Source organism: Equus asinus, chromosome 21 (assembly GCF_041296235.1).
Source record: "Equus asinus isolate D_3611 breed Donkey chromosome 21, EquAss-T2T_v2, whole genome shotgun sequence".
Classification (NCBI taxonomy): Eukaryota; Metazoa; Chordata; class Mammalia; order Perissodactyla; family Equidae; genus Equus; species Equus asinus.
The window spans coordinates 54,967,251-54,992,106 of NC_091810.1; the positions used below are offsets into that span (position 1 = coordinate 54,967,251).

The 24,856-nt window shown below is 46.9% G+C and overlaps 2 protein-coding genes across 8 annotated transcripts in view; one reads left to right on the forward strand and one right to left on the reverse strand.

Annotated features, from left to right (window-relative positions):
* Positions 1-994: 994 nt before the first annotated feature.
* Positions 995-24,856, reverse strand: part of ZNF662 (zinc finger protein 662) — a 36,497-nt gene continuing 12,635 nt past the window's right edge. The window contains exons 1-5 of one of the 7 annotated variants that reach the window (XM_014860080.3): positions 10,018-10,356; positions 8,284-8,410; positions 7,523-7,639; positions 5,359-5,460; positions 995-4,366 (exon numbers count right to left, since the gene is read on the reverse strand). In XM_014860080.3, coding sequence (XP_014715566.3) covers positions 3,339-4,366; positions 5,359-5,460; positions 7,523-7,639; positions 8,284-8,410; positions 10,018-10,206 — 1,563 coding nt within the window. In that variant the 5' untranslated portion in view covers positions 10,207-10,356 and the 3' untranslated portion in view covers positions 995-3,338. Of the gene's footprint in view, positions 4,367-5,358; positions 5,461-7,522; positions 7,640-8,283; positions 8,411-9,722; positions 10,406-24,856 lie in introns of those variants that run through there. The other 6 variants (XM_070493570.1, XM_070493567.1, XM_070493566.1 and 3 more) reach the window with 6 other exon arrangements.
* On the forward strand, positions 20,077-23,266 carry CYP8B1 (cytochrome P450 family 8 subfamily B member 1). The gene has a single exon (XM_014860085.3). It carries the CDS (start codon positions 20,238-20,240, stop codon positions 21,741-21,743), a length of 1,506 nt encoding a protein of 501 aa, XP_014715571.1. The 5' UTR covers positions 20,077-20,237; the 3' UTR covers positions 21,744-23,266.

Here is a 24,856-nt window from a genome sequence, read left to right on the forward strand (position 1 = left end):
AGCAACTAAGGAACTAAATTTTTAATTTAATTTAAATACCCACATGTGGCTAGTGGCTACTGTAATAGATAGTCTAGAGGATTTCATTCATTTCTGCCCATGGCTTTAAATACCCTCTGCTTGTTTGATGACTCCCAAATATACAGCTCCAGATATGACTAACCTAGAGCTCCAGCCCGTATATTCAACCAGTTACTTAAAATGTCTACATGCATATCTCACACATATCTCAAATGTTAATCCAAAACAGAGCTCTAGATTTCTCCCTCCTCAAATCTATTCCCATTCCAGTCTTATTCATTCCAGTAAATAGTACCAATAACTCAGCTGCTCGTACCAGAAACCAGAAAGCCATCCCTGTTCTTCCCTGTTGATCACTCCTTGTATCCAATCCATTAGCAGGTCACTGATTTTATTCCCAAAATATATCTTAAATCCACCTTCTCTCCATTTCCATTACCACCATACTCTCCAGGCTGCCATCATCTCCAACCTGGACTGTAGCAGTTTCCAACATGATCTCTCCTTTAGCTTTTGTCCCTTTAGAAACCATTTCTACTTGCAGCCAGAGGGATCATCTTAAAATATGAATCAAACATGTCATTCCTCCATTGACATGGCTTCCATTTAATGGCTTCTTTTCGCTTAGGATGGAATTGAATGATCTGGCCCACCTATCCTACAAACCCAACTTGTGCCACACATACCCTTGATCATAATGCTATAGCTAAAACCATTCAGTTTCTTGAACATGCCAAACTCTTCACACAAGGAGTCTGCAGAGCTGTTCCCTCTGCCTGTTCTTCCCGTTCTTGATCCAAGCGGCTCTTTCTCATTCTATGAGTCTTACCTTTAATGTTACTTCTTAGGATAGGCCTTCCCTGGCCATCTATATAGGGAGAGGGTCCCTCACCATCATTCTCTCTGTACCTTGTTTAGTCCCTTCATAGCACTTGGCAATTTTTAATAATTTTGTTTACTTGATTTTTTTGGTTGGTCTCTCTCACTAGATTAATGTTCCAGGAAAGCAGGGAGCAAGTCTGACTTATCACTGTTTACACGGCACTTGCATAGCACTTTGCATGCAGCCAGGTGCTCAGTAATATTTGCTTAATAAACAACTTCCCCCAAATACTTGTTCACATCACTCATTTCCATTTCCTGGTTCCATGCAGTACAAAACAAAATTTTTGCTGCTTATTAGAGGTTACCCTAGCTGAACTATGCTAGGCGAAGTTCTGCTTATTACATGGCCTTAGGCTTCAGCCATCAGGGACTCTAGAGTTATTAACATGTTTGTAATTTCCAGGAAGCAGAAGTTTGGTCCAAGCAGGCCTCTGGCTTCTCCTCTTTGCTGCTTTGTCAACAATAAATATTAACTGGCTGGGAGCTTATAAAGTGGGATGCCTAAATAGCAATGAGGCAAACTGCAGTCTGAAAATGGCTCTAAAGGTGAAGAGTCTGGAATGGATGTTTCAGATCTGTTTTGGCCAGCATTCTCCTCTGAATAGGGCCTTTGGTTTTCTAACCCTTTATGATGCTTCATACCATTATCTAATATCCTGCATTTCTTCAGAATTGGTATTAACATCCTGTATCCTCTTTTAAATATACATATATGTTTCTGGTGAGAATCATTGGCCCTAAGCTAACATCTGTTGCCAATCTTCCTCTTTTTGCTTCAGGAAGATTGTTGCTGAGCTAACATCTGTGCCAATCTTCCTCTATTTTGTATGTGGGACACCACCACAGCATGGCTTGATGAGCAGTGTGTAGGCCTGTGCCCAGGATCCAAACCAGCGAACCCCAGGCCACCAAAGAAGAACACGCGAACTTGACCACTATGCCACCAGGCCAGCTCCTTAACATTTTATTTTATAGACTCCTTATTTCACGTTGAGTTAGTTAATTTTGGAATTCTTCACTTTCTCCTTCCTCACTGTGTAGAACCTGTGTTACTAACGTTTGTTTTATCTTTGATCCTGGACCTAGGGAGGGCATCTGTGACTCTGATGCCAAAATACTGGATTATATTTCCACCACTAACTGGCTGAGTCTACCTAACAAAGCATTAACCATTATCAGAGAGTGACCATGTCTCCCTTCCCTGGTGATGGCCCCACAGCTTACTTTGGATTTGGGCTATTATGGTGATGAGAAGGGGGTAGACTGGGAGAGGATTTAGGATAGTGGTACAACGAAAGGGGGTGGAGTTACTCAAATTTTTATGAAAACGTCTCCCACTTGCTTTACATTTTCCCAGTCTCAAAGTACTATGTTATAACACATATGCAATCAGGTCTTAAGATTGCACAACCCAGATTACCCTCCACTGCTTTCCTTAAGTTACCTTGGTGATCTCAGGAGGACCACAACTTCTGAGGAAGAAGAGGTCCTGGAGTTGACAACATAACTGTAACATCATCTACATCAAATAACAGTTTTCAGTGAGGTAGACTTATGAAAGCAGCATTAATAAATACTTGTTTATGTATAGAAAGAATATATCCAGAAAGATATACAACTAGTAACAATGATTGTCTCTGAGCAGGAAGAGCAGAAGACAGGAGTGACAAGGATATTTACTTTTCACTGAACACCTTTTTGAACTATTTCAATGTTTTTATCATAAGCATGTTATATCTAATCAAAAATAAATAATTTTCAACATTTGAAAAACATGAAAGAAATGCAGTGTTGGGTCCTCAAAGAGCCATTCAGATGGAGCCATTTAGTTGGACTAACAGACATAAGACAATTAGAAAAATATAAGATAGCACATAATTAAATACCAAGTTGGGTGGTACTGATTACAAGTAGAAAAGGAGGAGAGGCCTGCTAGTTGAAGGAACTGGGTCTTAGATAAGGAAGGGAAACTTTTGGCTAGGGAAACTTGAGCAACTAAAAATGGGTAGAAGCAGAAACGTGCGCAAATAAAGAACAGTAGGATCTGGAGTCAGATAGGCCTGGTTCCAATCTATAACTGACTAGCTGAGCAAACTTGAATGAGTTTTATAACCCTTCCAACCTTAGATTTCTCATTTGTAAAATGGGGATAAGAGTACCTACCTTAATATGATTAAGAAAAATTAAAGAATGTATGTCAAGTGGTTAGCACAGTACCTGACACAGAGTAGCTGCTCAACTAAATGTTGCCTAGTATAAACATGGTTGAACTAGGGAACCAGTCTTGCTAGAGTACAGGGTATCTGTTCAGGAGAAGGGGCAAGAAAATACTGTCTATTTGAGGTACAGAAAATTGTGGACAGTCATCTCATTTTGTCTCTGGGGTTCCTGTAGCATAAGAACTATAAACAAGTGTCACCCTTATGCATTCTCTAATGTTCAAGGTGAGAAGTCTGACAATTATAGGGTTTCTCTCTAGAATGGCGCCTCTGGTGCTTAATCAAAACAGAATTCTGACTGAAGGCCTTCCCACAGTCATTACATTTATAGGGTCTTTCCCCAGTATGGATTCTCTGATGTCGGATAAGGTGTGCCTTGCAAATGAAGCTTTTCCCACAGTCAGTACATTCATGAGGCTTCTCCCCAGTGTGGACCCTCTGGTGCTGAGCAAGATCTGAGTTCCACATGAAGCCTTTCCCACAGTCTTTACATTCATAAGGTTTCTCCCCCGTGTGGATTCTCTGATGTCGAAGAAGGGCTGGGTTCCGAGTAAAGCTTTTCCCACATTCCTTACATGTATATGGTTTCTCCCCAGTGTGGATTCGCTGATGTTGTGTAAGGCTTGTGTTCTGACTAAAGCCCTTCCCACATTCCTTACATTCAAAGGGTTTCTCTCCAGTATGTATTCTCTGGTGCCGAATGAGATTTGACTTCCAAACGAAGGCTTTAGCACATTCTTGACACACATAGGGTTTCACCCCACTGTGAATTCTCTGATGTGCAATGCAATGTGATCTAAAACTGAAAGTCTTCCCACATTCCTTACATCCATAGACCTTCTCTCCATTATGAATTCTCTGATGTTCATCAAAGTCTTCATTTTGATCAAAACACTTGCCACATTCTTCACATGTATAGAATACCTGCTCACTTAGAATTTTCTGATGTATAACAAGGTGAGTATTAACATCAGTATTCTCTGAACACTCTTCCACTGAGATCATCTCATCTTTGACAATGACTTCTATAATATCATTTGTAGTGTTCTCCACACTTCCTCCACTGGGGTAGTCAGGCCATCTCCCTAATCTGCTTTTCTCCTCTTCCCAGGTCTTTCCAAACCAGAATTTCTTGGAGCCACACCAGTGGGATCCACTTGATAGCACCATGTGCTCCTGTGCCTCCTCAAAAGTTTCCTCCTTCAGAATAAAATCTTCCTTCTCAATCTTCAACACACCCTCTGAAAGAAGAAATCAGAGCTGCAAGTGTCATCATTACCCATGACAGAGTGACTAAGGTCAACAAGTGGTATTAATATGTCCATTTCTCTCGAAGTAACACCCCTGTGTCTAAGTGCTCCTGTCCTAGCTGAAAATGGCAAAACAGGGCTAACGCACAGGAAGCAACCAAAAGCAAAAGGAAGAAACTAGACAGCAAGTCCCTGAGAGTTGTGATTCCCAGCACCAGACCAAGCCGGGGGGGTACTCTCAGGAAACAGTTGAATTGAATCTAAGGGAGATGGAATTCCTTCTAGGTAGTCCAGTTTATAACATGAGAGGAACAGGCCAGGATTCAGAGCAGAAGACCTGTTCAGAAATAAAGAACACTTTGTGGGATACCTGGAGAACCTGAGTTTGTCACACGCAGGGGAGCAGCAAGAAGAATCTTCCTCACACTTTTCAACACTAAAAGGAAAGAGTCTTCTCATTCAATCCCCTCACCAGGTCCACCAGGAAAAGTCTTTCCCCAAACTACTTTAGGTAGAGTTAGGCAAACTACCCTCTCTTTGTTCCCATAGTGTCTTATTCACACCTGTGTTGCATCACATTTTGCTGTAATCATACATTTATGTATAATGTCCCATTAGACTGTGAGCTCTTCCAGGATAAGGGCATATATTACCCATTTTTTGATCCCTAGCAACTGACACATGAGTAAAATATAGCATTTACTTTTAAAATATCAGTTGACAATAGCAGCCAGAAAGGTAGGCCATCTTTTCAGTTTGAGCCTAAGACCCAAGACCCACCCAAATTTAATTAATTGAGTTTGTCCAAACGAAAACTAGAAGCTTAGAGTTTAAGTTTGCTCTTGATTAACTGGTTGATTTGGGGATGTTTAGAAGGTTTGTTATTTAGAACACAGACAGTAAAATGGAAGTTTAGCATTTTACGAAGGAAATAGGGGAAAATATGTGACCGTAAGAAAAGTGCTCATTTCCCTCTCACTTACCAGTACAAATTAGGCTTGGACCCTCTCCTTGCAGTTTCAGGTTCAATGGCTCTTCCACCTGCTCAAGATGGGAGACCCCAGCAGGCTTTAGAAACGGATATCCTGCCAGGGTCAAGACATAAATAAGGCTGGCTCAGTTGCTGGAGTGGGGCCCATTAGGAAAGGAGCAGAGATGGAAGTGGTAGGGGAGAATGGAGGGGGGTGGCAAGACTGGTAACACAGATGACCTGAAACTTGAAGGGGATAAGAATATAAAGGATAGGAAATAGAGGCACAGGGAAGTTGCGATTCTATCAGCTCCCCAAAATACAAAAACATATCACTCATTTAAAAATGTCAAGAAACAGGAAAGACTACAGTTCCTTCTGCACCTGCCCCTAGCAGGTAAAAGCCAGTTCACACAGAAAGGAATCAGGATAGGATGGAATCGCAAAGAGCTGTTCCTGAGGCTATGTTGGGAAACCACAATCTCTTAATTTCCTTCCTTCCTACCTACCTTTCGCCCTGTCTTTCCACAAACAACCCACGATGGTTCTCTCTATGGCATCCATAAGAAATGGCCTCATAGCCTCACTCAGCCATTTCCAGAAGTCACTTCTTACTCTCATGATAGACATCTCTATTCACAAAGGTCCACTAATAAACTCTCCAGGCTTAGGTAAGATCTGTCTCTTTGTGACTTCCATTTGAAGCCTCCTAAGAAACAGATCAATTCTACAACTTCCAAACGATGACCTCTTATGTTGCTAAAGGCAAGGACTGTGTGTCCCCTGAGAATTCCCTTCTCTAAGACAAAAGTGGATGTTGAGTAGGGACACGTGCTCCAAGATGGTCTGCTGCAGGTCAGGGAGTTAGGGTTTTACTCCAGGAATAACTTGGCTATTAGCTTTCTGTCTAAAGCAAAGATGGGAAATTCCCTTGGGTGTTGGGGAGAGTAAGCACTGAGATCCTAAGAGAATGTAAAGGATGCTGTAGTTGTCTCCCTACCTCCTTTCTATCCCTGCCCCAATGCAGAGCAGCTATGCCCTTTGGTGGAGAGTGATCCCAGTTCCAACTCCTACTGTAGGCCCCCATGGGTCTAAGCCAATCAGGTTATCCCATTCCACTCTACATGAGGGACTGGTTTAGGGATCAGCAGTTCTTGCAAAGTCAATCAGTGCACAATACTTCCCTGGCCACGGTGACTGATTTAGAGCTGGCATAAGACTTAAGAGGGTGCATTAGAGCAATACTTGGGACTTTGATCCGCAATAGTTAAAGCCTGAGGAAGGCCCACTCTGTTTCTATCCCTAGGTATGAAGAAGCAGAGTCCTGGTTACAACTACCAATCACCTTACAACCATGAAAGGAGCTAGACCGTAGAGAAAGCCAACATACAAGGAGACAGAGAAGAGTAGAGATTGGAATTCTGATAAAACTGTACCTGCAGCCCACTCTACCTATGGACTTCCCAATTACACAAAACAAAAATTCATCTTTATTGTTTAAGCTAGTTTGAATCGAGTTGTTAATTGCAATCAAGAGTATCCTAATACGGAAAGGCTGCAAGACACAGAAAGGAACTATGAGAACGAGGAAGTTGAGGGCACAGCTCAAGTCTCACTGTGCCCACAGAAGAGCCCCTGTGGGAAGAAGATAGAAAGGACCAAGGAGGCAATAATGGGACACAGTTTTCACTAGGAAATTAGGAGCTGGAAAGCCCTGTGTTGGCCTTGTCAGGGCTTTCCCCACCAGAAATCCCTAAAGAACAGGAACTATTTGGCTCAGGGTTATTGAGACTTCTTGATTTCTAATGATGAAGCCAGCCATGACACCCCAAAGGGCAGTAAGAATCTTCTGCTGGAAGACTATAAGCAGGCTTGGAAAATAGAAAGGCCACCTCAGATCAGAGAGTGAACAGAAAAGTCAAGGAGTAAAGATAAATAGCGGCCAGGATAAGACAGAGGAGATGGGGAAGAGGCAAAACAGGTGAATGAAGATGGCACACAGAGGAGCCAGGATGAACAAAACAACGACTTAAAAAGATGGAACACAGGAGAACACAGTGGAAAAAAGGGAATCCTACTGGTGTCTACAACCCTAGGTTAAGAGAAGAGACACCTATTACAATTTAAAGATCACGACAAGGGAACTGGTCAGATGACTGGCACCTGTCCTCACTCACCTGAGGAGATGCCCCTTGGGCCCTCTCCATCCAGAACTCCCTGAGGAGCCGAGCACCAGGGTGCTTCCCCTCGCTCCAGCTGGGAAATCAGAGCCGGTTTGGGAAATGGAAATGCTGCTTGAGGGGAAGGAAATGGGACAGGCAGGTGAGTGGGGTGACAAAGAACAATCCCAGGGCTCCTCCCAGGCCTGTGTCTTCAGGGGCAGGAGGAGAAAGAAGGGAAATTACCAGGGAAAGCAGGAAAGGAAGTCCAGGGAAAGGGACCGGAGACCCAGGGGAGAGGGGCCAGGAGGCTTACAGAGTTCAGGAAGTAGACAGAGTAAAAGGTGCTCAGTAACAGCTGAGTGAGCAAATGGATGAGTTCACTCATTGAGGAATTGAGCTTTCTTGTTCTCTCCCTCTCTTAGAGCTCCCAAGTCCAGACATCAGTATGAGGATGCTCAGTGTTGGGCCGGGTCTCCCAAACTGAGGGGATGGGGAACTGGGGGCTCGATGGGTCACTAGGAATCTGCTTTCTTCCCACTGCACATGGGTTAGGAGGTGGGAAGCTCTCACCCTGGGACAAGCAAGTCCTCTATGAGGCCTGAATTGATACTAGGACTTTTCACTTCCCAGCAACTGCTAAGGTTGGGTCAGTAAGAATCCAGGAGCCTGAGGTTGCCACTCAGCTGAAGGTTATCAAAGACTCCTGAGCCTTTGAGGGAGAAGGAGCCAGGAAACTCTGAAGGGCAGAGGCAGAGTGTAAAGGGAAAGACCCTTACCCAGGGAAGACACGGCCCCATAATTCTCCAGCATCACATCCCTGTACAGGGACCTCTGAGCAGGGGCCAGGCCGGTCCATTCATTCTCAGAGAAGTAGACGGCTACGTCCTCGAAGGTCACTGACTCCTGAAACAACATGTGTTTAAATACCCTAGGACAATCCCAGGACCAGGGCCTGGAAGAAGGGGAGACGAGGAACTAAGAGGTACTGAAGGGCACGCCTGTTCAGTTTCTGGATTCTGAATGTCTAAGGAAGCTTTCAGCAGATTTTTGCCCCCTACCTACAAAGACATAAGGGATCAGCCAGCAAGTTTCTCAGGTCTCTTCATCTTTACTTTACAGCAGACATCCTCTCATCTTTTTCATGAGTCTCCGCAAGTTTTCCCTTTTCACTCCTACACCCAAAACAACTCTTTGTGCTCTAGGTGCCATCCTTTCTCCACAATGTGTCCTCTTTCAGAGGTCATCAACCCTTCATAACAGGAGCAACTACCATTTGTGGAGCCTGTGCAAGCACTCTACCCATATTACTTTGTGTGTGCCTCACAGCAAACACAAGGAGGGCATTAGATCCATTCTATTGAAGAGGAAACCAGGGCTCAGAGAGGAACTGCCCCCAAAGTCACAGAACCAAGACAGAACTCAGGCCTGTTTGACTCTGGCTCTTACCTACTGCATCACATTGCCTTCTAGCCTCACTCCTGCCTCCCCTGCTGCCCCTGTGTAGGACCCTTTCTCTTCTCTCCCTCCCAGTCACCGCCACCAGTCGAAGAGGCAGCTAAGGGCACCTCAGAACGCTCAGGTTGCTCTGGAGCCTGTATCAAAAGGGCAGATGCAAATTCTGACTTTCCTCCCCGTACTCCCAGACCCCAGCATACTCTCTATAACACCCCACCCTGCTCTTTCTTACCCACATCCCAGTCTCAAGGTCCCCTTTTTCTATATCTCTGGGAGCCCAAGCTCCTGCGGCCCTTCTTTCCTTTCTCTCCCACCGCTTCCTTGAGAAACACAAACAGTGCTAACTTGGAGCTGTCAAGACCTATAATTCCCAGCCACTGCCTCATTCAGGATCTCAGTCTCCATACTATGGAGGGGCTGATTCTGGTCCATTTCACATCAGGCCTTGCTCTATAAAGCTCCCACAGTAACCTACCCAGCATTCTAGCGCTCAAAGTTTTTGGTGGGCTCACCTTTGCCCACCTAAAAATGTCCAAATCCTCTGCACCACAGACAATGCCTTCACTACTCAGGGACCCAGCTTACCTGCCAAGGATCATCTCCTGCACCCCACCCTCATCCCCTATCCTGTCACTATCCTGTTACGAACCCAAACCCCTTCCTTGCCCCGATCTGTGTCCTGGCACCTGCAACTCCCCCTGCCTTAAGATCCAATCTCTCCCTCTTCCGCCTGCAAACTCATGTTCATCTCAAGACCCACCTCAAACATAACCAGCTCTGTAAAGCCAGTGCCATGGAAATTCTGGACATTCGTCGCTGCGCACAGCGCTCTGTGAACACCTCCGCCCCAGCACCTGGCTCACATGTGCTTCCCCTGCCGGCGCAAGTCTGAGGGCTGTCGAATCCACTCTGTCCCTCGCCTGCTCCTCCGGGCCCTCCAGTCTGGGCTGTACCCCGATTTCCCAGTCGCCACACTGCCCACTCTCCGCCCCTCATCTGGGCCTAGAGCCCGAGGCAGAGCCGAGCCAGCTTCGTGGCGCCGGCCCCGCACTCACCGGGCGCGCCCGGGCCGGCGCGGGCTGTCCTGGCAGCAGCTCGAGTGCAGGGCCGAAGCGGGCTCTGCTCGCCAGGGCCGCGGTCGCCAGGGCCCGGGCCACCCTCCGGGGAAGAGAGCGCGCGCCGGGCCCTACCCGAGGCTGTCCGGTGTTGGGGAGGGACGCTCCGGACCAGGGTGGCCCTGACATAACCGCCCCGCGCCCAGGAGCGACCCACGCAAGACCCACACTCCACGCCCCGCCAGCCTAGCCAACCCCACGCCAGGTCGTCACGTTCCGCGCGGGCCAGAGCCCCGCACTGGAGAGGTGGAAGCTGCAGCAGTCGTGCCACTCCGGCTTCTCTAGGACGGTGGAGGGCGCCGCATCTCTGTGGTCCTCCCTTCTCGCCCTGCAAAGGAAGGAGGGGAGAGTGGTCCAGCTCTCCCAGGGATACCGACTGCCCCGGCGCGCCGCTGCAGGGATGGAGGGGAGCCGACGGCCGCGGAGGAGGCTTCCTCTGGGAATCCTTTCCTGGCCCTCTTCTTCCCACTGACCGTCCTGCTTCACCTTTCAGCACTCTTGTAGGATGGATGCTGATGTAAGGCTGCACACTTGACTATGTCTGTTCATCTATCCGCCTCCCTTTACTAGGTTCTTCATTCTCAGAGAGCAGATTACGTACTTGGCATGTCCATCTTTGTGCCTCTAACATCCGCCCAATGTCTAGCAGCTCTTAGGGCCCAATTTCTTTAAGTGCCAAGGAACATTTGTTGAATAAAAGAATGAATGAATGAATAAATAGTGAACCAATTTTTCAGTTGAAGTAAGGCCCAAAGAGAGGAAAGGGCTTACCTAATACCACACAGCATGTCAGAAAGTTAAACTTTTAAACAAAGTGGCAGAAATAAAGGAAGACCATCCACATGAGAACAAGCAAAGTCTATTTATTCAGAGCTTGCTACAGCAAGGGAGTCAACCAGCATCACTTGCATTTGGCAGAGACTCTAAGTCAGGCAGAGAAGTGGGAAAGCTTTAAGGTGGGAAAAAGGGAACGCTTCAGGTATGCTCTGATTAGAGATTGTTGGCATAGGGGGTTGGCGAGAAGCAAAGCCCTTATGTGATTGGTTGGGGGAGCATATTAATCAAATTCTGGGTGTTTAGGGCTGACTGCTACAGGGATTATTTTGGCTTCCTGGACTGGTTGCTACAGACAGTGTTTTTGACTTCTTGGACTGGTTACTGCAGATAATGGGTTGGCTTCCTGGACTGGTTGTTGTAGATTGTGGGTCTGAATTCTATTTTTCTATATGGTCTGGCCATTGTCCGTTTGTACATTCAGTTTCATGGGGTGAACAAGGTAGGAAGATGTGTGTTTCACAGGGATTCAAGTCTACAGGCTCAGATGCCTTACAGCTCCCCAGGTACTGAAAGCTTACAGATACAATACCTGTGAAAAATCACAGAGCAAAGGAGACCTCAGAGAAGCTCATAGGTTGGTTGGTTGGTTAGTTTCTAAGAAGATACTAGAGAAGCTTGTAAATGGATACTTGCTGACAGCCTTTGAGCACTGAGAAGGTAGCAGTGACTCTTACCCTGGGAAAGATCACTAGGAAGACTGAGCATACAGCAAATGCTCCCATGATTTTTTTAGGGACAAAATGTCGTGACAAAACAATTACGGGAGTTTTAGCTCAGAACAAGGAGGCTTCAGATGCCCAATTACTAAGTCATGGCCCACCAGAAGGAAGGTCTCTTGTGGCTCTCATGTCTTACCCACACCATTTGCTTAGACTCATCCCTAGTTAGCTCAGAAATTCCTTTCTTATATAACTTATGACATCCTAGAACATCTCCTACCCTCTGACATGTGAGCCATGACAAGAGCACCTTAGGAGTTGTCATCTCATAATTCATGATCATTATAATCATTATCTATAATTCCTCAAATCCAGCAAACATAGCTGAGAGGCAAGAAAAAAAAAAAGCCCTATGTTAGGTTTCAGTCTTCTAGGCCCTGGCTCTTCTTTCCTACCTGCAACTTCTGGTAGTCCAGTTTTCCTGAGATAGGCATTGGAGGAAAAAGATAGAGTGAGAAGGGTTAATTATGTGTTTTGGGTTTCCTACAGCCAGTTCGGGCCTTCTCCCACTCCTGAACCTCATAATTAGATATTACATTTAAATGGGTGGTACCCTTTTAGGTAGTTGTAAAATTAAGAGCCCAAATAGACTATCTTAAGTTGTACAACACTGAGAGCTGAAGCTTGGTTTTCCAATTATTTTTTTCAGTTTTTCTTTGAGTTCACTCTCCCTTCTAATAGCACCTGCTTCTTGGTGATGATACAGGGCATGAAAGGTCCAGCGAATGTCCCAGGTAACTGTCCACTGTTGGCATTTTTAGCTATAAAAGTAGCACTAGTGTCTGACTGGGTGTATGTGGGGAATCCAGACATGTAACATAGGCCATCTAAGAGCCCTTGAGTAATATTGCCGACATCTGCTGTGTGGATGGGGATGGCAGTGCCACACCCTGAAAAGGTGTCTACTGCAGTCCATGCCCAGCAGGACTCTCAACAGGAAGGTAGGGGTCTATACAGCCTATTTGCTAGGACTGACCAAGTCCAGTACCCACAGTTATGTGCTCCAGAGTTCTTTTTGCTACTCAACTGTGTGACTGGCAGTCCAATCACATTTTCAGGCTCCTGCATTCTTCCTTCCATCTTGATGTTCCAAGATTCCTTCTTTTATTGTTTCCTTCTTGTTTACAGAACTTGTTTTAGCCATCATTTTCAGGTAGATATGCTAGTGACAATTCTCTTCATTTTCCTTCATCTGAGAACATCCTGATTTTACCTTCATTCTTGAAGGGTATTTTCACTGGGATAGAATTTTGGTTTTGACAGTTCTTTCCTTTCATCACTTAAAAAATTTTGTGCCACTTCCCTGGTTTCTGATAAGAAATCCACTTTCATTCGAATTGTTTTTCTATAGGTAGTATGTTGCTTCTCTCTAGCTACTTTCAAACATTTTCCTTGTCTTTAGATTTTTGAAGTTTGACTACAATGTGCCTGGACTTGAATTTATTTCACTTTATCCTGTTGGGGGTTTGTACAGCTAATTTTAATGAAATCCAGTTTATCTATTTTTTCTTTTGTTGCCTGTACTTTTGGTGTCATATCCATGAGATTGTTGCCAAATCCAGTGTCTTAAAGATTTTCCTCAATGTTTTCTTCTAACAGTCTTACAGTTTTAGCTCTTAACACATTTTGAGTTAATTTTTGTATGCACTGTAAGGTAATTTCATTTTTTTTTTTTTTTTGAGGAAGATTAGCCCTGAGCTAACTACTGCCAGTCCTCCTCTTTTTGCTGAGGAAGCCTGGCCCTGAGCTAACATTGTGACCATCTTCCTCTACTTTTATATGTGGGATGCCTACCACAGCATGGCGTGCCAAGTGGTGCCATGTCCACACCCGGGATCTGAACCGGCAAACCCTGGGCCACCGAGAAGCGGAACATGCGAACTTAACCGCTGCACCACTGGGCCGGCCCCGGTAATTTCCTTCTTTTGCATGTGATGTCCAGTTTCTCCAGCGTCATTTGTTGAAATGGTGTCCTTTCCTCCTTGAATGGTCTTGGCATCCTTATCAAAAATCAACTGACCGTATATGATAGGGTTTATTTCTGGGCTCTCTATTCTATTCCATTGGTTTATATGTCTGTCTTTATGCCAATACCATGATGTTTTATTTAATGTAGCTTTGCAGTAAATTTTAAAGGCAGGAGGAGTGAGTCCTCCAACTTTATTCTTTTTCAAGACTGTTTTGGCTATTCAGGGCTCCTTGAAATTCCACATGAATTTAAAGATCAGCTTTTCCATTTCTGTGAAAAAAGCTGTTGGGATTTTGATAGGGATCGTGTTGAATCTATAGATCACTTTGGGTAGTATTGACACCTTAACAATGTTATGTCTTCCTATCCATGAACATGGAATGTCTTTCCATTTATGTAAGTCTAATTTCTTTCAGCAATGTTTTGTATTTTCAGCATACAGGTCTTTCACCAACTTGGGTAGGTTTATTCCTAAATATTTAATTCTTTTAGATGCTATTGTAAATGGAATTGTATTAATTTCCTTTTTGGATTGCTCACTGCTGATATATTGAAACATAAGTTTTTTCTTTTTTTGAGGAAGATAAGCTGTGAGCTAACTGCTGCCAATCCTCCTCTTTTTGCTGAGGAAGGCTGGCCCTGAGCTAACATCCATGCCCATCTTCCTCTACTTTATATGTGGGACGCCTACCACAGCACGGCTTACCAAGCGGTGCCATGTCTGCACCCGGGATCCAAACCAGCAAACCCGGGGCCGCCAAAGTGGAACGTGCACACTTAACTGCTGTGCCACCGAGCCAGCCCTGAAACATAACTGCTTTTTATATTGATCTTGTACCCTGCAACTTTGCTGAATTTATTAACTCTAGTAGTTCTTGTGGATTTTGGGGGGGGGGGGGGTTCTATATATGGGATCATGTCATCTGTGAATAGAGACAGTTTTCCCTCTTCCTTTCCAATGTGAATGCTGTTTCTTTCTTTTTCTTGCCTAATAGCTAATAGAATTTCCAGTACAATGCTGAACAGCAGCAGTGAAAAGTGGGCATCCTTGTTTTGGGGCCTTCCTGATGTTAGAGGGAAAGTTGTCTTTCACCATTGAGTATGATCTTAGCTGCAGGTTTCCCATAAATACCCTTTATCGTATTGAGGAATTTTCCCTCTATTTCTAGTTTTCTGAGAGATTTTATTATGAAACTGTGTTCAATTTTGTCAAATGTATTTTCTGCATCAACTGAAATGATCAGGTAGGGTTTTTTCCTCTTCGTTCTAATAATGTGATGTATCAAATCGATTTTCTTAAGTTCAACTAACCTTGAATTGCTGATATAAATCCCACTTGGTTATGGTGAATCATCCTTTTAACGTGCTATTGGATTTGATTTTCTAATATTGTGTTGAGGATTTTTGCATCTATATTCATAAGGTCTGAAATTTTCTTTCATATAATGCCTTCACTTGCCTTTGGTATCACAGTACTACTGGCCCCACAGAATGACTTACAAAGTGTTCCCTCTTCTTTAATCTTTTGCAAAAGTTTGAGAAGGATTGGTGTTACTTTTCCTTTAAATGTTTGGTAAATTCACCAATGAAGCCATCTGGCTTAGAACTTTTCTTTGTTGGCAAGTTTTTAATTAGTGCTTTAATCTCTTTACTTGTTATAGGTCTTCTGAGATTTTCTATTTCTTCACAAGTCAGTTTAGGTAACTTGTGTTTCAAGGAATTTGTCCATTTCTTCTAGGTTATCTAATTCGTTGAAGTACAATTGCTCATAGTGTTCTCTTATAATCATTCCTATCTCTGTAAGGTTGGTAGTAATGTCCCCATTTTCATTTCTGATTTTACTTATTTGCATCTTCTCTACTTTCTTCTTAGTCACTCTAGCTAAAGGTTTGTCAATTTAGTTGAACTTTTCAAATAACCAACTTCTGGTTTCACTGATTTTCTCTATTGTTTTTCTATTCTCTATTTCATGTATCTCTGTTCTAATCTTTATTATTTCCTTCCTTCTGCTAGCTTTGACTTGGGCTTGCTCTTCTTTTCTAGTTTCTTTTTTTTTTTTAAGATTGGCACCTAAGCTAACAACTGTTGCCAATCTTTTTCTTTTTTTATTCTTCTCCCCAAAGCTTCTGAGTACATAATTGTGTATTCTAGCTGTAAGTGTCTCTGTTTGTACCACATGGGATACCACTTCAGCATGGCCTGACGAGCAATGCCATGTCCGCACCCAGGATCTGAACCAGTGAAATCCTGGGCCGCCAAAGCAGAGCAAGCAAAGTTAACCACTCGGCCACGGAACCAGCCCCCTTCTTTTCTAGTTTCTTAAGATGTAAAGTTAGGTTATTGATTTGAGATCTTTTTTAACGTAAGCATTTACAGCTAGCATTTTCCCTCTTAGCATTGCTTTCACTATATGAAGGTTTTAGTAAGTAGGTCCCCATGTTCATTCATCTCAAGGTATTTTCTAATTTCTCTTGTGATTTCTTCTTTCAAGAAGAAAGCATTAGGGAGCCTCAGACTCCATGTGAGTCTTTTTCCCTTTGATCCAGCTATGTATCCTTAGTTTACCACTGTAATAAATCTTAGCCATGAGTACCACTGTATGCTGAGTCCCTGAGAGTTCTTCTAGAGAATCTCTGAACGTGAGGGTGGTCTTAGGGATCCCTGATAGGAGGTTGATATGAGGATTAGATGGCCTAATACAAACAAAGCATTTAGTATAATACTTGGCTCATGGTAAATTCTCAGAACAGTATAGTGATAGCCACGGTTGCAATGGGGATGACTAGCATAGAGCCATGAACAGGACAGGTGCTCAATATCAATCATTCTAATTCCCATCCTATCCCTCCATCCTCTTCCACTATACACTCTCATATCTCTTAGTCTCTTGGTGAATGCACAGCCCAATACCTTTAAAATGGCATCTCATTGCTGGCAAGTACCTCAAGTTCAGCCTCCTCTTGACGCAGAAGAATAGCAAGGCTCAGAGAGGTGAAATGAAATGTCCTGGGTCGTGTCATGAGTTGGTTACAGAGTTGAGACATGAACCCAGGTTGCCCTTTAAGTCCTACACTGGCTTCGCTGTCACCTGGTATATGTGATGCAGACTAAGTGTAAGATAATCAACCTGGGGCCAAGCTGTCAAGAACCCAGCCGCCACTGAGGGGTTTACTTCTCTCCCTGAAAAAAAGGAGTCTTGAAAATTAGGAAGGAAAAGGAGTCATAAATAAGACCAGCCCTAAGCTAAATGAAACCATTATCTGATCTAAAGGCAGAGTGAAGTAATTTCTCCCCTGCATCCCCATTTCAACGGTACTGCTGTCGACTTTCGTGGGTGAGGAGGTGGGCAGGAAGTGGCAGCGGCGGGGGGAGAAATCAGCATCATCTGTAACCGGAACAAAGGGCAAACAAGACTCAGGGGATTGCCAGTGCATCCGGACTAGAGAACCCCCAGACGAGAACCCCAATATAGGAACCACAGCAAGTTAAACAGAACCTTCCAGTAGGTGCACAGTTGCTCAAAAGTCTGGGCCACGTATGGAATGAGAAAACATGAGACCGGACGGAACGACAGACCCGACTGAGCCCTGTCTAGAGAACTCAACCCATTCACCTGTCCACCATGGAATGTGAAAATAAGGTGAGCAAGAAAGGAGCACAAAAAATGTTACAGGATAACCGAAGCGACGCTCCTGCTGGGCTTATGAGATGCCTTGCAGGAGGGCGGGCCCAAGTGGTGGCTCCGCTCAGTGCACGCGCTGGAAACGAGCGCGCTAGGAAGAAAGGACGCAGCCCCCTCCGCAGGTCCCAACCCCAGCCCCAGCCCCACTCCCTTACTGATGGCTCTGCAGGCGAACTACTGACACACCGCGCCTCGGCTCGAAGCCCGGCTGACCAACGAACAATAAGCGCTTCCACACGCACAGCCACTCGCAGCGCCTACCTAGAGACGCCGGAGCGCAGGCTGCAGGGCCGGAAGTGCGTCATCGCCTTTCCGGCCTTCGGGACGGCGCCCGCTCTAGCACGCCTGGAGGCCGCCTCTACGTATCGTTGGTTCTTTCAGGCCAGCCTGCCTTCCGTGGTAGCTTCGCCGCCACGCTCTCGCCGAGCTGCGGCCCAAGTAGGGAAGGCTGACTGCAGCGCTGGCTCTGGATTGCCTGCACTTGGCCTCTACGGAGGGCTGGGAGGGCAGCTGCGTGGGCCGATTTCCCTGGGACAGACCAGTCCGCCCAGGAGAGCCAGTAATCACTGCCGGTCCATCAGGCCGCCCCTCAGTGGCTCCGGCGGGCTGGACCCAGACGCATGGGTGGCTGGACCGGCCGGAGTGAGAGGGGTTCAGGGCAGCACGATGGGTCAAGGCCCGAATACGCACTCTGCCTGCCAAGCCGGCCTCCTGCTGGAGACTCTGCTCCCTCCTCTGAGCTCTCGAGCCACATTGGCCCCTGCCACGTCCCCCACCGTCCCTCCCCCGACCTCCATCACCACCACCACACAGAACATGCATTGACCTGGCCTTGTCCTCCACGCCTCCACTTAATTAATTACCAGCTCATCAGTGTGGCCTTCCTAACTCCCCAACCCCTTTCCTATTCTGCTCTTCTGCTTTGCAGCACTTAACACAATTCTAATTACGTACTTCTTCCGTCAGTGATTTACTATCTGTAATGAGTGGTTAATAAGGGATTGTCCGCTCAATTTTGTGTCTTTCCACAATGCAAGAATTTCTTAGAGTAAATTGAGAGGATCTTGCCGCAAGCGACTGAGGTCCAGGAAGGGCAGTAACAGCCCAGCGTTCCTTTACAGAGACTCAATCAAACATCACGCATTAAACCATATGAGTATCATACAAACGTATTAATTAACAGCAAACACAGCATTCAATATACAAGGGGTTACAAACAAAAGTCCACAAAGACCTTGGCGTGGTCCAGCTGAAGAGGACAGGGAGAAGCATGGGAACCAGCAAGGGGACCAGCAGCATGTTGTCCTCTCTCTGGGATGGCTCGCTGGCATCAGTGTTCCTTCCTCTCTCTGTTTTATGCTGCTTTCACATCTTACCCAGGTCTGCAGTTGTGCTGTCTGATTATCTCTGGGTGTGTCTGTGGTTTTAGTGGTTTTGGGCATTCCATAGGTGTTCCTTTAAGGCTTTGTCAGTTATACCCATAACTCCATTTTCTTTTGCTGCGTCCTTAGCATGAGTTCTTCTGTTTTGTATGCTCTCTGCACTATCTTTTTCCCCTCCTTAGACCATAAATTCCAAGAGGGCAGGGACTGTGTCTATCTCATTCACAGTCATAGCAAATTTCTGGAAGTTAAGTGCCTAGTAAATATCTGTTGAATGGATAGATGCGGCTGTTCCAAGGAAGGAGGGAATGAATGGATGAGTGGGTGTGAGGGAATGAATGAAGGTGAGAAGGAATGTAAGATGGTGCTTCCATCCATTAAACACTGGGGGACAATGTTCATCTTGTCAGAGGTGATCCACAGACTGTTTCTTACTGTGGATTCTAAGACTAGGGAGAGTTGACGGTGCTGAGCACTTGCTCTGGTTGCCCTGAGCAATCAGAGAGGACTTCATGGAGGCAGAGTGTGGATGTTTCCAGCTCCCCAAGCAGAGGAGCTGCACAAGGCAAAAAGGAGTTCACTCAAGAGGGCGTGTGGCAATCCTATGGTTGTCTGAGGAGACAAAGTCCCTGTTTGCTGGTTATTTCGAAGTTAAACAGTAACTTGGATGTTATGGGAACTGGTTGAATTGAGTCTGAACCTCAACTATTTCAAAAATGGGCTAGGCTGCTTGATCAAAGCCTTAGAGTCAATGGCACAGCTTTCTCCTTCCTGGGCCTGCTGACAGGGACCTGGCCTGACACCTCACAGAAGGCCCCCAGTAAAGTGTCAGCTCACCTCACCCAAGCCAGGGCAGCTTTCAGAGAAAGTGCCCACTACACTCTAAGCCTAGATTCTTATCATGAAATAAAGCAATTGGTTTGAAGTCCCTATCATCTCTGACATCTCATAATTCCAAGATTCCCAGTCTGTCCTTCTTGCTAGAGAACTGGGCGATCCAGTTGGGCCAGTGGCAGGGCCCCAGGCGAGAGGCTCAGAGACTGAAATCTGGGCCTCTGCTTGAAAGGTCCTCAGTCTAGAAGGCTTGTGGGTCTTTTAATGACAAGGAAGGGGTGGATGTGAAACCTAGTAAGTGCTTGGTCCCTTTCTGCTGAATGAGCTAGCAAATTAATGAATAAATGAATGCATGAGTAAATAAATGGCCATGTGAATGGTCAGTAAGTCATGAGGGTCAAGGAAGGCTTTGTAGAGAAGATGCTGGAGCTGAGTCTAAAAAGGTTAGAACAAACCCTGAAGCTGGTGAGGGGGGTGCAATGTTTCTAGAGGCTTCCTCTGGGCTTCTTCCTGGTCCCACCTCCTCTTTCCACGTGACCAGGCTCTAGCAAGTGTGAAATCCAGGGGAACATTTTGCTCCCAGGTACTGACTCACCAGCGTTATTTACTATAACTTGCAGGCCAGGGCAAGATCCAGGTGAAAAGAGCTTTCCATCCCCAATCTTTCAAGGCCTCTCAAAACCTCTCTGGCACCCAGAGAACAGTGTATCCAGAGCTCAACCTGGAAGAGCACAGCCATGGTGCTCTGGGTTCCAGTGCTGGGAGTTCTGCTGGTGGCCATTGTGGGGTACCTGTGCGTGCTGGGGCTGCTTCGGCAACGCAGGCCCCAGGAGCCCCCTCTGGACAAGGGCTCCATACCATGGCTGGGCCATGCTGTGGCCTTCCGGAAGAATATGTTTGAATTCCTGAAGCACATGCGGGCCAAGCACGGGGATGTGTTCACGGTGCAGCTTGGGGGCCAGTACTTCACCTTTGTCATGGACCCCCTCTCCTTTGGCCCTATCCTCAAGGATGCGCAGAGAAAATTGGACTTTGTGGAGTATGCGGAAAAATTGGTGCTAAAGGTATTTGGATACCACTCAGTGCAGGGAGACCACCGGATGATACACTCAGCCAGCACCAAGCACCTCATGGGGGATGGCTTGGAGGATCTCAACAAAGTCATGCTGGACAGCCTGTCTTTGGTTATACTGGGGCCCACGGGCCGGAGTCCAGATGCCAGTTGCTGGCGTGAGGATGGCCTCTTTCACTTCTGCTACGACATCTTGTTCAAGGCTGGCTACCTGAGCTTGTTTGGCTACACAAAAGACAAGGAGCAAGACCTGCTACAGGCAGAGGAGTTATTCATCCATTTCCGCAAGTTTGACTGCCTATTCCCCAGGTTTGTTTACTCTCTGCTGTGGCCCCGGGAGTGGCTAGAAGTGGGCCGGCTCCAGCGTCTCTTTCATAAGACACTCTCTGTGAAACACAACCTGGAGAAGGATGGCATAAGCAACTGGATATCCTACATGCTTCAGTTTCTGAGAGAGCAGGAAGTGGCTCCGGCCATGCAGGACAAGTTCAACTTCATGATGCTCTGGGCCTCCCAGGGGAACACAGGTCCTACCTCTTTCTGGGCCCTCCTGTTCCTCCTGAAGCACCCAGAAGCCATGCGAGCTGTGAGGAAGGAGGCCACACGGGTCCTGGGGGAGGCCAGGCTGGAGGCCAGGCAGTCTTTCAACTTCAAGGTCAGTGCCCTGCACCACACCCCAGTGCTGGACAGTGTGATGGAGGAGACGCTACGGCTGGGGGCTGCACCCACCCTTCTCAGGGTGGTACACGGTGACCATACCCTGAAGATGGCCAGTGGGCAGGAGTACCGGCTCCGCAGTGGAGACATCGTGGCCCTCTTCCCTTACCTCTCAGTGCACATGGACCCTGACATCCACCCCGACCCCACTGCTTTCAAGTATGATCGCTTCCTCAACCCCAATGGCAGCAGAAAAGTGGACTTCTACAAGGCAGGCAAGAAGATCCACCACTATACCATGCCGTGGGGCTCAGGCGTCTCTATCTGCCCTGGGAGGTTTTTGGCCCTCAGTGAAATGAAGCTTTTTATTCTTCTCATGGTCACACACTTTGACCTGGAGCTGGTGGACCCTGATACACCTGTGCCACCTGTGGACCCCAAGCGTTGGGGCTTTGGCACCACACAGCCCAGCCACGACGTGCGCTTCCGCTACCGCCTGCAGCCTACTGAGTGAGCTCTGCCAGGGTGGCTGCAAGCGTGGCCAGAGGGGCTCCCTTGGGGTCTCCACCTCCTCTTGTCCCTCTGAAGCCCCAGACCCCCACTGACCACCCGTCCTTCTGGTTCTGTGGCACCCCCACCTCTGTCCTGGTTGCCCTCCTTGCTCTCTGGCCTCCTTCTAGTCATGTCACAGGCCTATTATTCTCTCTTTAAAACACCATCTCTCACAGTGGGTTCTGTGGAACTCTTCTCTCCTAGGAAGTCGAGGGGAAGGGAAATATCTGTGGGCAACTCAGTTAGGGAGATAACGCATGCCTTGACAAGTCCTGTGGTACAGAAACTGGTTACTGTGAGAAACGCAGCATCTTGCAAATGTTAGCCTCCACCCTCCCATCCCACCTTATTTTTTTCCTCAACAACTATTCCACATCCTGCAGAATTCAGGTTCTAGAACAGTCTCATCCAATAGCAATATGAGACAAGCCCTAGGTGTAATTTTTAATTTCATAGTTGACATGTTTTTTAAAAAGTAAAAACAAACAGGTGAAATTCATTTTAATAAGTATTTTACTTACTCCAATATATCCAAAATATTAACATTTCAACATGTAATCAATACAAAAATATTAATGAAATGTCTTTACATATTTTTTTTGTATTGTCTTCAAAATCCGGTATGTACTTTTTACCCTTGCAGGATGTCTCAATTCAGACTAGCCACATTCTAAGTGCTCAGTTGCCATGTGTGGCTCGTGGCTAGCATATTGAATAGAGTAGGTCTAGAGAAATGCTGCCCTTCGTGTAGGAGTTGTTCAAGGTCTCTCCTCAGTGCCTTCATCTCCCCTCTGCACCCCACCTCCGGCTGATCTCAACCCCTCTCTTGGTTTCCATAACTATTGCTAAGCCCAGAGCTGTCTCCTAACTCCAGACCCCCAATTTCCTCATGGGGGTCTCACAGCATCTCTGACTCAGTTTGGGCCCATGCAGAACTCAGCAGCAGCATCTGTTCCCCCACCTCTGCCCTGAACCACCCCCTTCTCCTGATTTCCCTGCCTCTCTCTCCTCAGGACATCACCACTCCTCCCATCCCCCAAGGCAGATACCGTGGAGACACCCTCTCCTCCTCCCTGTCTCTCACCCTCATATAACCAGGCCCCAGCTATGTCAGCTTAACCCTCTGTGGTGCCTCTGAAACATGTCCCCCCGTCCCCACCCCACTGCCATTCCTATAGCTCAGAACTCAGCATTTCTCTCCATATCAGTTCCCCCTGCTGCCAGAGATCCTTTTCCAAAAGTGCCTCTGATTGTCACTTTACTGGCTCCCCATCACCTCCACACACCTGACATTTAAGTTTTGCCACAGCTGGTCCCCAAATTTTCAATACAGGGCAGTTCACTTCCGCCAACATCTGTTATGTGTCGTTGCTGTGTCCTGGTTTCCTCCTGCTGCCGTCTGCTCCATACAGGAGCCCATAGGGCTTGATTCCTTATTCCTTCACCTCTGACCCTCAATTCCATAGATGTAGATTAAATTATAGAAACCTGACTTCCAGTCTCATCTAATTTGCTTTGTGGTCTCAAATCATTTTCTTCCCCTCCCTGCCCTTACTCAGCTTTCCAGCGTATGAAATGGAGACAATCCCTGTTGCCAGGCATGCTTACCAGGGCTGGGAGAGGGGGAGAGGGTGCTGCTGGCAGGGCCCTAGCAGGGGCTGGGACATAGGGAAAGTGACTGTAGGAGCTGGTATAGGGTCCTGGAGAAGGGAGGCCTGGGCAATATGGATCCCCTGCAAGAACCACCCGGTGGGGTTTCTCTCTGCTACTCCTATCCCACATCTCTGACCGGCCTCTTCCTTTCTCTTGAGGTTGCCTGTTCTGCCTTGAGTTTTGCCAGGATAATAGACTACCAGAGGGGGCAGGGGCCTGGGCTGCGGGTAGGGGTCTGTCCCTACTAACTATGTGACTCTGGGCCAGAGCCTGCCTTTCTCTGAGTCTAGCTACCCCAAGACGATGACATCTGCCTGGAGCCTGATAGAGATCTGACTGACTAGGCGAAGCCAAGATATCCCATCCTATTCCACAAGGGGGCAGGAGCACAAGAAGGGTCGTGTGGGGAGCACAGGAGAGGGAGAAGGGGGCTGGGAGGCCAGGAGTCATCCATAAGGAACTTACCAACAACTTCCCCACAGAGCTAGGCCCTGTGCCAGAGGAGGTGTGGGGATAGAAGCAGAGATGCAGGGCCTTCACACACCTCCTTGGCTCTGCCCAGACCGAGGTGCTACATGCTTCCTTTCCCCACATCCAAAGGAATATGGACCAGGAGCCTGGCCTGTGGACAGGCTGGGGCAGAGCTGAGGACCCACGTGCACTAAGTCAGGCCCAAGAGGTCTCAGCTGAGAGCGACCTTGTGCAGATCTCCCAGGAACTTCATGGATCCTGTGGTCCATTTGAGGGTATGCAGGTGAGGTGAATATAAGTGTACCATCCACAGTCAGGGATGTCCACCAGTGAGCCCCCCCGATCAGACTGTGCACCTAGAGGCCACTGCCCACGTGCCAGCAGGGGAGGGGCCCATATCACATGTAGTTCCATGTCCCTGGCATGGGGACTGCTAAAGACACCCTCTACAAGAGCCACACTTCCTTCCCTGGCAGAGGCCTCAAGGCAGGAGGAAGACAGAGACCCCCAAGGATACAGCTAGGCACTGTCTGTCCTGACGCAATTCCTCATTTCTGTACCAAATTTTTTCTCCCTCAGAGAAAAGCCCACTCTGTGTTTTCTCTCTGAGGATATCTTATAGAAAAGCAAGATCAAGCATGGCATGCCAATGGTGGAACTGCAGGCACGAGGGAAAGAAAAGAGATGTTGTTTTCATAGGCAGTAACTGTTGTGAATGCTCACACCACACTTCACAGGGTGGAGGGTGGGCAGCCCTGGTCCCAGGCAGAGCCATGCCTGCCTTTCTCCCTGGTCAGTGGGGTAAGAGGCCACCCTGCCTCAGAGCCTGAAGGCCAAGAGAATCCTGGGGACTTTCCTGAGAGCCCTGGGGGAGGCTTGGGCAGTGCAGGCAGGGAGCTAGGCAGGCCTTTGGGCAGACAGAGAGCAGTAGGAGGGACCAAGGTCCAGGCT

Excerpts from the sequence above, each read along its gene's own strand:
- CYP8B1 (XM_014860085.3), top strand. The coding sequence starts at position 20,238 with ATGGTGCTCTGGGTTCCAGTGCTGGGAGTTCTGCTGGTGGCCATTGTG.